Source organism: Bos javanicus, chromosome 2 (genome assembly GCF_032452875.1).
Source record: "Bos javanicus breed banteng chromosome 2, ARS-OSU_banteng_1.0, whole genome shotgun sequence".
Classification (NCBI taxonomy): domain Eukaryota; kingdom Metazoa; phylum Chordata; class Mammalia; order Artiodactyla; family Bovidae; genus Bos; species Bos javanicus.
Window position 1 is genome coordinate 87947866 of NC_083869.1, and position 12858 is coordinate 87960723.

The 12858-nt window shown below is 38.3% G+C and overlaps 1 protein-coding gene across 3 annotated transcripts in view; it reads right to left on the reverse strand.

Annotated features, from left to right (window-relative positions):
* The window catches only part of SATB2 (SATB homeobox 2), a 203190-nt gene that overhangs the window by 39961 nt on the left and 150371 nt on the right, over window positions 1-12858 (reverse strand). For all 3 annotated transcript variants that reach the window (XM_061380931.1, XM_061380924.1, XM_061380939.1), the window contains one exon: window positions 9860-10015. In XM_061380931.1, the coding sequence (XP_061236915.1) occupies window positions 9860-10015 (156 nt within the window). The remainder of the gene's footprint in view (window positions 1-9859; window positions 10016-12858) is intronic.

Genomic DNA, 12858 nt, shown 5'->3' on the forward strand with positions numbered 1-12858 from the left:
AAACTATGATAAAGTTAAGAATTCCACTTACCTTAGCCTAGATATATTTTCTTTTTCATAGTAAAATCATGTTGCTGAGTATTAAGCAGATCCTACAATGGCCTGCTAGTAGTAAATTACACACTGCATAGGCTTTATCCTCCAGTTTTTGTTCAATAAAAAAATGACATGTACCCTAAACACGAAACCATATCATTTAACTCTCATTATTTTAATCATTTGTGTGTATGTACACGCACACGTGTGTGTGCGCTGTTGTTGTTGATCAAATGAGAATTTTTAAAGCTCTCTCACATTGAAAATGAATGAGGAAGAACAATATCTATTATCCTTATATAAAAAGAAAGGTTTAAAATTTTCAAATATACAATAAATGTGACATACTTTTCACACTACACACCAAATGCTGAGCATATTCAAATGACCAGGGAGGTCTTTTGGAAAACAATAATACAGCCTAGTGTCTGAATTTGGAGCCTATCAGATATGGGTTTTAATCCTAGCTCCATGCCTTAGATTTAAGTGATGGGGGAGGGGAAGGAGATGGGAAGAGTGGGGTTCTTGTCCGTGGTACTGAAATTTCACTGTGTACCAAGTTACTTGTTTTCCTACCCCAGGACACAGGTAATCACTCCAACTTCTGCCTGTTCCCACATTTTTTTCCTTAAAAAAAAAAAAATCTGTGTAGGTGACACATTTCCTAGTTTTTAAAGCATTTCTAAACAAATACAAACCAGAACTTGCTAAAAAACAAATGTAAGTCCACAGACTGATTTGATTTCCAAAAAGAGATACAGTAAATAAATTTGTTCTTCTTAAGTAAGGTTGTACTCGCTTTGTAGACCAAGGTCTTGTCAGTCATTACCGTTTGCCCTGAGGAACCTAGCACAGAGCTGATGAGTGAACTCCGTCTACAAGTAGTAAGAAGCCCCCACCCTCTTTGCCCATCTAGGAACTCCAATGAATGAATAAATTGACAAATGAACAGCTCTCTTCAGGAGAATGACTCAAGGCTTCTTGCAACAGACATGTAAAAGGCCATTTACTCACCCACATCTTCAATACAGAAAATGTCAGCATATGTAACCAAAAGGAAACATTTTCTGAGTGTCTCAAAAGAAAATTCATATTATTAACCACAGACAGTTCGCTTTCTAAATGGAAGCACATAAAGTCCCCAAACAAACTTTTGTAACTGTGAAAGAATTTCTCTTCAGCTGGTTGAGACTCTTCTGAAGTGTGAAATGAGCCAGATAATATTCAGCTCTTGTTTCTTAGTCACTGAATTCTCTTTTCATGAATCCAATAAGTGTCTATTAAAATAAATAAACCCCCTAATGATTCAAGATAACCTAATCAAGAAAACTGAAATGGATAAAAGGCTAAACTGCAAGGGAGACTTGTCAAGGGCTTCAGTGAATCCCTGACGAGGAGGTCATCTAAACCTGAAAAAAGATTTGTGCTGAGCATTTGGTTACAGTTCAAGGTTAATTATTTTACACCTTGAATGTAATAAGTAAAAACAATCTGCTTCTTTTCTTATTCCTCAAAATTGTACACTAAGTTCTAAACTGTATTTTCATGGGGACTAATTTTCAGCTGTCTCTGGGCATGTGTCTCACATTTCTATGGATGTGTTTGTAAAGATTGAATCTGTAATTGAGAGTAATGAAAATTTTATTTCAGAACAACTCCTTAACCTCTGTTATAAAGGGCTCAAGTTAAGAGGGGATTTCATAAAATTTTGTTGCCTTCCTTAACATGGAACTATAGGATATACATAGCTATATAATAGTATAGAGATTTGGGATGACTTTATACAAGTATGCACACACATACTTAGACACATACATGGGAACATGCATCTAAAAAAAAATCTATATCCGTCAAAAGGAATGAATCTGGAGTCTTCTCCACTTAGATAATAAAAACATATTAACATTACAATGTACTAGACTAAAATATCAGGAAGAAAACAACCAAAATATTTCAGACTCAAATTCCAGGATACCTTTGATGTAAGGTATATATATTATAACATATATATACCATAATATACCTATGATACATACCATATATACTTATAATACAAGGTATATATATATACACACACATATATATACACAAACACACACACACACATACATGATATAAGGTATATATATACACACACATATATATGATACAAGGTATATATATTAATATATATTATTATATACAAGGTACTATATATTAATATTATGAACACTGCCTCAAGAACTCATAAGTGTGGAGGGGGGGAAATAGACACAGCATAAAACCAGGAATAAAACTTGTTTGAAAGATTAGGACTGGGACTAAAGTGAGGCATGCAAGCAACTAATGTGCAAAAATTAAGAAATGTGACTCTGAAAGGGTGTGCCTCCTTGGACTGTACCCTAGGACCTAGTGTGTCTAATCCTAGTCTTTGGCCTGTGAAAGCAAGATGATTAAATGGTCCCTATGACAAAATAGTAGGAACTAGTCACAGCACCAACATTCTCTAACTGTAAGAACTATGGTTTAACTCAATATCATCTTCAAAAGAAGGCTGGGAGAGTTCAGAAAGATGGCTTTTAATATGTCAACCTGATTTGCTTTAAAGTCATATGCAAGTTTCTAAAAGTGTTGTGTCATGAACAGGCAAAAGAATGCAACTCAAAGGTTTCTGCAATAGATCAAGATGTGCTTAAACCCAGTACAGAAATTTTAGCAATGGGTAAAGGCACCTGACATTGTATTAACTGCGTATGAACTCTACGTACTAAGCTTCACTGATATCTAATTAAGGGTTCCCATAAAGGCTAGATTTAGGGTATGAAACATAAACATAATCAACTGTGAAGAACCCAACTCCTCACTATAGGGATGATGTAAAAATTGAGATCTTGAGGGAATTTCTGTTGATCATTTCTCAAAAGAATCTATTCCTTTGAATTATGCTGAGAGAAAAAGGAAGAAAGTGAAGGGTTTGACTTGATGCTTAGGCATCACTGTACTTACTGTCCACTTAATTTGGCATTTGAGAATACTGAGAAGCCTAATTTCTTCACTACCTGCTTAATAATTTTTTTCAAATGGCAATTATAGTGTAAATATGTTAATTTGTTTCATGTAAGCTTGGTGGACAGCACTGACATTGTAGTATACATGCCCCAGTTGACAAGAGTAGAAGCTGCTTTTTGATAGGCTGTCAAAATGTGTTCAAAAAAATCTCCCATCAGGAAGGGGCAGGCAAGGCCACACACCTCATTTTAGTCTGCCTTATACACTGAAGACAAGATGGCAGAAGCAAAAGCACTGGGAGTGAGACGAGACCACCACCTCATTCTACACGTGGCATCATACGGCCAGTTTTTCCTGTCTCTCTTTATACCAGAGATCAGGGCAGTCAAACATTTACTTCCGATGCGGTGGTTTAGTTTCTAGGTCATGTCTGACTCTTGTGACCCCATGGATTGTAACCCACCAAGTTCCTCTGTCCATGGGATTCTCCAGGTAAGAATACTGGAGTGGGTTGCCATTTCCTCCTTCAAGGGACCTTTCTGAGCCAGAGACTGAACCCAGGTCTCCTGCATTGTACACAGATTCTTTACCAACTGAGCCACCAGGGAAGCCCCAATAGCCTGAGCAATCCTAGTCCCGATAAAGCCATCTCCATAAGGAAATGTAAAAAATAAGGTAACTGTCAAACCACTTTCAGGGCAAAGTGGTAAAATTGATTCTTGTGTAATATTTTCTAAAGGCTAAGAAACCAAATAATGAGACTGAAGATACTGTACAATTCATAAACATACTCTCCCATGAGAAAAGGTGGTTTAAAAATTTACAATTTATAACTGTCTTATTACAGTATAATTCCAACCAGGATATAAACACACACGTGCAAACACGCACTTACACATTAGACTAAAAGGTTAATAGCAACTACCTCTGGATTGTGGGATTACGGGTGATTCATATTTTGCCTTTATATTTTTTTCATTTTATTTTTTAAAATGAGGATGGGGCATTGCAGGTGACATTTCAGGGGGTGTGCTATCTCTCCTTGCCACCTGACGACCCACAAGGACACACGGCCCTCATCTTGATGGGCCTTTGCAGCAATCGCAGAACCTGCAGGCCCCAGCCGGGAGGTGGGCCTGAGGGGAGCACAGTAAGGCAGCATGCAGCTCTGACCCCAGATGCTACAGCAGGTGCAAGGGGACAGGACCGCTAGCTGGGGATCATATGTGGAGCCATATGCAGAGCCCACCTGGTGGAAGAGGGAGACATGGGAATTTCCAGTTGTTCGGGGTTTTGTTTTGCTTTTGTTAATTATAAACATTTTTTTTCTTTATTATTATTTTATTATTATTATTATTATTTTTTACTTTACAATATTGTATTGGTTTTGCCATACATCAACATGCATCCGCCACGGGTGTACATGTGTTCCCCATCCTGAATCGCCCTCCCACCTTCCTCCCCATACCATCCCTCTGGGTCATCCCAGTGCACCAGCCCCAAGCTTCCTGTATCCTGCATCAAACCTGGACTGGCGATTTGTTTCTTATATGATATTATACATGTTTTAATGCCATTCTCCCAAATCATCCCCCCCTCCCTCTTATATTGGCCAAAACTGTAGTCAGCTGAGTCATTCAAAATGCCTTAGGTGAAGGTATAGAGGCAGCGACCCTCAAGCATCGCTGGCAAGGACATCACTGGAATGTAAATCCTATCATTATTTTCAATATGGTAGGACTAGAAATGATTTACATACCCATGAAGGGAAGAGAGTCAAATTGTGGTGCATCCAGTATGACGTAGCAGCTTAAGAGAATAAGAGGACTAAGTGTCCTGATATGGAAAGATCTTTAGGATTTGTAAAGGAAAAACCGTGTGTAAAGTATGCTAGTCATTTGTGCATAGGGACAAAGAAAGCCTATAAACTTGTATTTCCAAAGATAGAGGAGAAATGTTGGCAGTGGCTCTAAGGATGGCTGAGGGCTGAGGGATGGAGGAAGACTATTCACTGTATACTCTTTTGTCCCTTTTGAAGCTTATATAATGAACATATGCTACCTATTCAAAATAAATAGCATTAAAGAAGAAAAGAAATGCCTTTGAATTCAAGAATAAAAATAAAATGAGGATGTTATTACTTAAGTAGTCATAAAATAGAAGTTATTTCTTTAAAAAGGAAATATGTACAACTAACTTGTGCCTGGGACATTTTTAAGAAGAGACATACAAAAGCAAAAATTAATATGGTAACTCATGATTGAATGAAGAAAACACGTTAGCACTATACTGAATGTGATATAAACTCCAATAGCAAAGATTAGTAAAAGGAAGGAAACAACCGAATGATATACCAATTATTTTTCGTTATGTACAGTTGTCTATCTTTACTTTTACCTTTAAAAGGATCTGCTACAGAGTCCTGTGTATTTTAAATCATTTAACTTGTTAGTCAAATTAGATCATCTATATGGAAATATTTTATAATAAAGAATGTTCATAAAATCTGTGTTTATACGCTACATCTAAAGTTTAAGAAGCCTTCTACTTAGGATTACAGTTTGTTAAGTCAGTAAGTAAGAACATGGAATATGAATATATATATATATATATATTTCTTTTCTTGGTGAGACAATGATAAGGAATAAAGGCCAATCAGCACACAAAATCTATTTTAATCATAGCATTCATAAAGTATACACCATGAAACCCAGTCACCACGAAGAATACATCTTCTATGGAGGAAATTATTTCAGAATTGTGCCAGAAACTCTTTCCCCACTGTGGTGGGGTCACAGTTGTGCCTCCCTCTCTCTTCTGCAGCAGGAGTGAGGACTCCTTTATTCCTGATCCTAGCAGTAGCTCCTGCAGCCTGTGGGCCTGGAAGGCATGTAGGGCAGGAAGGACTAGTAGGGGTTTTTAAATCCTGGTGGTGATGATGAGGACATCCTACAGTGTCATCCCTTCAGAGACCCCCTACCCCTTATTCCCAGGTCACTCCCTCTTTTATACCAGCAGACTCTGGGGTTGGCTCTTTCATTACCACCAACTGAGCTTTACAACCAGGTTGTCTATTTCCCTTTTTTGCAGTGTTTCAGCTTCTCTCTACCTTCCTAATAACAGAAAGCAAGACCCTCCTGCCCCGCCAAAAAAATAGAGAGAAAAGAAAAAAAGAAAGCAAACCTAGTGCCCTTCTAACATTTTTATTCATTTGTTTTACTTGTTTAATGAAGGCAAAGTAGAACAGGAATAGGTCCATTCCCATTCCTCTACCTACTCTATTTCCACCCAAACCTAATAGGAAAAGACATATGTAGAGTTGGCTCTTTGGGTGTAAAATAATAAAGTTTCACTCTCCTTTCAAAATAAAGCCAAGCTCAGATCAACCTCAGCATTCCATGAGTTGAATACTGAAAGCAATATAAAAAAGAGAAGCAGGCAGGAGAGGAGAGAAATAGTGAGTTAACATCTGGGGAAAGGGGCAGCTGATGTCACCAGAAAGAGATGTAGCTAAAGATGCTGTCACGAAGCACATGGCCATCCCTGGAGCACTGCAGTGGGGGTGCCACACAGGTCACTGTGTTTGCTCCCTGCTGGATTTCCATTTTCCAGATCACATGTGATAAACTGCACTTGGGGAGGAAGGGAGAGTGGGAGAGTAACTACAGAATCTGAGGGACTGGGACACTGAGTTCCTGTAGTCACTTAGACTGCACACTGGGGTGCTTATTCTCTGGGGGCCCTTTGTATGTAGGGCCATGCTGAAGTTGTGAGGGAAATGCCATATGCCTTTACACTATGGTTCCTACTGAGGACCCCCACTCCTAGTTCACAGAGAACAACCATTGACCATAGTTCATCCCATCCCATGAAGACCAATAATCTGAATATTCTGCAGAAAGAAAAGAGAGTCTTCAGAACCCACATCCACATCCACACACACACACAACACCTAAAATTGATCCTAAATAGAAAATGAAACAAAAGTAAAAGGTGAAATGTATGTAAGCATACTTTGCCCCCTGCTTTGCTTTCTTTGGCTTCTCTCATGTGAAGAAAAGGCCAAGGATCAGACCGGAGGCACTCAGTGGAATTGGATGATGGGCTGGCCTGGCCATGACAAAGGAGCCGGAGACCAATTAAATGAACAGGTGGTCTTCAACCCTACAAATGCATCCTTATGTCACCCACACACTAAGGAAACACACACTTTCCAGTAATATTGTTTCCACCAATAGGACCACAGGCATAACTGCCAATGTTTGTCACTCTTAGCTCCTTTTCTGAACCTCTCCTCCAACTATGCCTGTTTTCTAAACTCTTACAGCCCTCGAGGAACCCCTTGCCCCACCACTCTCAATCTCTAAAAACGTCCTCTCCTTTTCCTACTCTTCATTCAAAGCTTGCCTAACACACAGGCAGTGTAAGGTTACTATTTTTATTATGATGATGGCAATTCATAGCAAGGAATGAATGAGATTTAATGGAGGGTTCCTTTCTATTTTAAGACATGTAAAAAGGAAGAGGAGGGGTTAGTATGTGTGTTTGAATAGGGCCTTCTAGGCTCAAACCCACTCCAATAGGAACAAGAGTTCCTATTCAAGGTTCTTCTAATTTTACCTCCAAGAGAATGGAGTACCCTTACTTCCTCAGTCACTCCATACACACACACACACACACACACACAAAACCCTTATGGACATGTACCAAATACAAGTGCAAGGTACAACATCATGCCGTTGATTTCATTAAGGATGCTTTTTATCAAGCAAATGCCAGTAGTACTTACAAAGCAGAGCGAATATCTTACGTTAAATAGCCTTTGAAACTATCAGCTAAGTTTATTTTGTTTGACAGTGCCGTTTTTAAGACACTTAACACCTGATTTGCAAATCTCTGTCAGCTGTTTACAAATAAAGTTCCTTATTCATAAATGTGAATGAAATCACCACCCTAATGGAAAACAAACAAGAGACAAAGCATCTTATCTCCATTTAGGCTCAATCTCACCTTTTAGCACATCAGGTCCTAGAACTATATTTCACTCCAAGCTCTACAGAAACAGGGCTACTGAGTTCTGCAGGCAATAAGAATTTGGAGAGCTACATTTGTGCCAACTGGCAAACACAGTTTTCAATCAGCCACCTGAACTACTTGGGGAGGCTGGACTCAACACTCTTTTCAGAAGCAATAGTACCAAGTCAACAGGGAGATGACAGCATTCTGAATCAAGTGCTTAGACTATGGCCTTGAGTTTTTCTAGAAAGCAGCTATAAAAGGAGGACTGAGTGCAACTTTGATATTTACATCAAGTCACGACTACAGGGCAGGTTTGCAAAAGCAATTGTGTAGTTTTATACTTACTGCACATTTACCACATATATCCTTTATTACACAGTGGAAAACCATTAAATGCACAGTAGTTTTGCCAAGTGGCATTATGCATTTAACAGCTTTATTCGTTTAACAGCTCCAACTCTCATTATATTTTGCCATGTGGTACATGGGATTTTATGCATTTAACAGTTTAAGAAGGCTCTATGGTATTTTCTTTTCATGTATTTCATACTATGATTGGACATGATATCTTAGCCAACTACATTGCAATGATTTCATTGATGAGAGAAAGAATAATCTGGAAAAATCATGACATCAAAATTGAATAGGGAAAACAAATATTTCAACCCTCTTCAAAATTGCTGAATATTCTACTGCTGTCTTTTTATTAAAATCTGAAAAAAAATAATTTAGGTTACTGCAAAACTACAGGTAAAAAAAGTCTATTCCCCAAACCATATAATTAGTAAACATACAGCATTTAGCTATCATTTTAAAAACTTAATTTTCATTAAAAACCATGTTGCTTAAAACATATTCAGTAACTTCTTTTCTCTACAGCACAAAGCAGATCTGTTCAGGAGAGGATGGACCATTTTACCATTTACATATGTAGGGATGAAATCATTTGTCATGCAAGCCCACAGAGGAAATCAAGCTCTGAATCAAAGGACTCTCAAAATTAAGCTTTAACTAACTTTTGTTTCCTTCACCTCGCATCTGAGTAATTGTTCAACCCAGAAATAAATAAGTAGGCACCTCAACATAACCCATTCTAGGATAGGGCAGTAGTTGTCGCTTTAAACAAATTGAAACAGATAGTACAGCCCTTCAACTGTTGCTGCTTTCAGAAATAAAAAACCTAAGCATCTGTCTACTTTCTCCCTGGAGCATTCCATTCCCCACAATCGCAGCACTCTGCAAAATTGTACTGGATAAGCTTCTCTGTTTTTCTGTTAAAAGATCTCAGCACTTACTCTGCAGTCCCCGATGTGTGTTTTCTCCTGGAAAAACAACTGTATTCTCTACATAAAAGAAACACCTGACATTGCAAGGTGTCTCTGGGGCTGGGTTGAAAAGCAGTTATTATAACAAAGTCATCCATTCCCCTGGTGGGAATAAGAGAGGTGACGAGACCTGGCTAAAACTTGATCTCAGGAAGATGCTGTTCTGAACACACCAGGTTTTGCTCAAATACCCAAAAGAAAGGAAAAAAGCATACACAGCAGTATTCAGAATTGGGAGAGATATCCCTCAAGGCTGATTCTTTTTGAAAAAAATTTTAAAAACTTGAAAAAAAATCTGGGTTTTGACTTAGTCTTTATTGTGAACCCTGATGGGAATAAAAGCAAACTGTAGCGCAAAAGGCAAGAACGTGACAGGTTCCCTAGGGATTATTATTGTTATTATTATTATAGGAACAGATGTATTTTTATTGGTGGGAGGAGGAGAACAGTCTAATTCCAGCCTCACTTTTGCTCTTTAAAAATCCACTCACCTGACTTTTATTTGCAGCCACTTTGGCAAACAGGGCTTGAGACACCTTGGCCCTTTTCATCTCCTGTTGGATCTCGTCATAAATGGCAGCTGTGATGTTGACGTTGGCGCCGTCCACCTTAATGGGGAGGTCTGTTGTCGGTGTCGAGGTTTTGGCCTACCAAGAGACCATGAAAATAATAATTTAAAAAGTGCTGCATTCAGCCCAGCCATCTGTGCAGAAATTATCAAAGGATTTCAGTCAGCTGATGCCAAACCACATTAGCTACAGAGGGACATTTCCTGTCCATTATTCTAATCAGGTTAATTGTGATTGGAAATAATTGCAGTGCATTCCTATAGGACATGCAGAGTCCTGTCAACCCTGTTGTTCCCCTCACAGTAGCCGAGACGGTTCGCAGGTAGGATGGCTACTCTGGGTACCAAACTCAAGCCATCACCTAACTGCAACACAAGCATGCAGAACACACACATGGTTACTTTTTTCCTTCTGAAAACAGAACACCTTAGAGGAAGAGTCAATCTTCCAGAAAAAAAAAAAAAAATGAGTAAATGGGTAGAGGTCTCTAAATAATAAATTATTACTCAATTTAATGCGCTCCCCTGAGTCTCTCTCATTCTTTATTAAAGCTTTACGTATGTCATTTGAGTATGTATGGCTTCCCCCCATTATCATCATTATGCTACCCAGACAGTCACCTAATTTCACCTAGGAAATCAGTGGAAATGAAACAAAATTTCATTTCATAAAACTAGGCTTCAGAATGCCTTTGAAGTGCTGTTTTCATTTTCTTAAACTCATATTCTGGTTTTATGTATTCTGCCATGCTCGTTTTAATTGAATGATTTCCCATCAGCTTCAGAGACAAATGAAGGACAATATAAAAGGTGTCTGTACTTCTTGGAGTTAGGATAACCCTAAAATGTTTGAACCTACTTGATCCAGAAAACTATGGTGTGTAAGGAGCGGGGGCTGGGCAGCCTTCTCAGAACCCAGGGCCACCAGACAAAGGAAACAGTCTATCCCCACCCTCAGATTCCTGAGCACCGACAGCTGATTTGGTCTAAAGTGAGCTTTTTTCTTTTTGTCCCCACCCACCCTAGACCCCTAAACCACTAATTTCCCTCTCTGGATGTCCTGAGCTGTTTCCCCACTGCACTGATAGTATGCAGGGTTTAGAGACCTGGCATACAGTGTGGACACCGTGGGATCATTCTCAATGATGTCTTGAAGCCAGGGTCACATCCTAACTTTAAAAGAAAGCTTTGGTTCCTACAAGCACTCAGTGACTTCTGCCATTCTCCTGTGACCTTCCCGTCTCATATTGTTTTCTAATTACTGAAAAGTAATAATAACTGATACACATACTTTTTATGTGCCAGGCATTCCAGAAAGTGTTTTACTTTTGTCATCACATTTTATTCTTTATAAGAACACAGTGAGTTAAACATTATTATTTTCACTTTAGAGATGAAGACAACTGAAAATAAAAGAAGATAATTTGCTGGAAGGATATGCAGCAGCAAGTGAAATAACCATGATCTGAACTCAAGTCCCTCAGGCTCCAAAGCACAAGTTCATGGACCACTGTGCTACTCTGCCTCCAAAACCTCCAGTTTACACTGGTGCTGTTTTTATACTTTTCTTCTTGCCCTGGAGTTTCAGGTCTTCCCATAACACTCTAATCCTCTCCCATCTTTTTCAAGAAGACTCATTTTTCTTCTTAAAACTTCTAGTTAATCCAGAGTGTTTTCCCTACTGAGTGCATGTTTTTGCATACCATTTCTGCCTTTCTCAATGCAGGTTTTTTATTAGCCTCACTGACTTAACATCATGTTAACTAACTGATCAAATCTTTTCTGGAACACTGAGAGCTAAAGTCAAAGCAGAGAAATATATGCTTAGGGACCCAGACCTTAGAATCAGAATAATCAGAACTGAAATCCTAACTCTACCAACCATTTATATTACCTTACATGAGGTATTTAACCTACCTAAACTTGAGTTTCCTTATCTGTAAAATGGGAACAACAATGCAAAATGGTGAGGATCTAAATCCATGCAAAATATTCACAATACATGATATAATAAGTGCTCAATAAATGATCATTCTTATCCTTCTCTGTTGCTTTGTTATCATTAAATGCACTGAAGAATACTGGCCTGTTGAAGGATTATTAGAAGAGACTGTAGGGGTTGAATTTGAAATTTCTTCAATTTGTTTTAAACCAGTAATAAAGTGCTATTGGGTCTGGAAAATAATCTCCATGGACCTATGCAAGACCTTGTGTGTGTGTGCCCTGGAATGCTGGCTCCAGCTCAAAGACGGAACCAGTGGCACCTCTCTGCATTTGTGTGCACAATGAAAGCCTTACAGTAATCTGTATCTACACCACGGAGACAGTTCTATAAAGAATTTTGATTAAGTAGGTAATCATGAAATGTTTTAAATATCTTTAATAATTCTCTCAGTGCTTAACCAGCAGAAAAAGAAGGATGTTCCAGACAATGTAAAACTGTCAGTGCTATGACCATGTTCTCAAATATATTTTGAGAAAAAATATTTAACATTTATTTTCAAAAATCTCCAAGCTGTGAAATTAAATGATCAATTTCCCTGTTAAACTTGTCTCTAAAGGACACTTTTATCTAGGGATTTTCTTCTGCTCAAAAAAACAAAATATTGGCCTTAACTGTGTAGCCTTGTAAGTTGGTCTGGCTCTGAAAGCTACCAGGTCTTTGAAAAGATGCCTAAGATATAATCTTGTTAGAAAAATATTATGAAGGAGTGGAAAACAAAACACACAGACATGTGTGATTTTCTAACAAGAAGGAGTGACTTTCTGAGAAAAGTTGCCCAGTTAAATGGCCATGAAGCATGGCTGGATTCTTCTGTAATAGCTTAATGGGCTTCAAAAGTGGCAAAAATGTTGGTGAATTTAATAGAAGTAAATATTAGTGCAAATTAACAACTCGCCCAACTCAATAGCTCAACATGT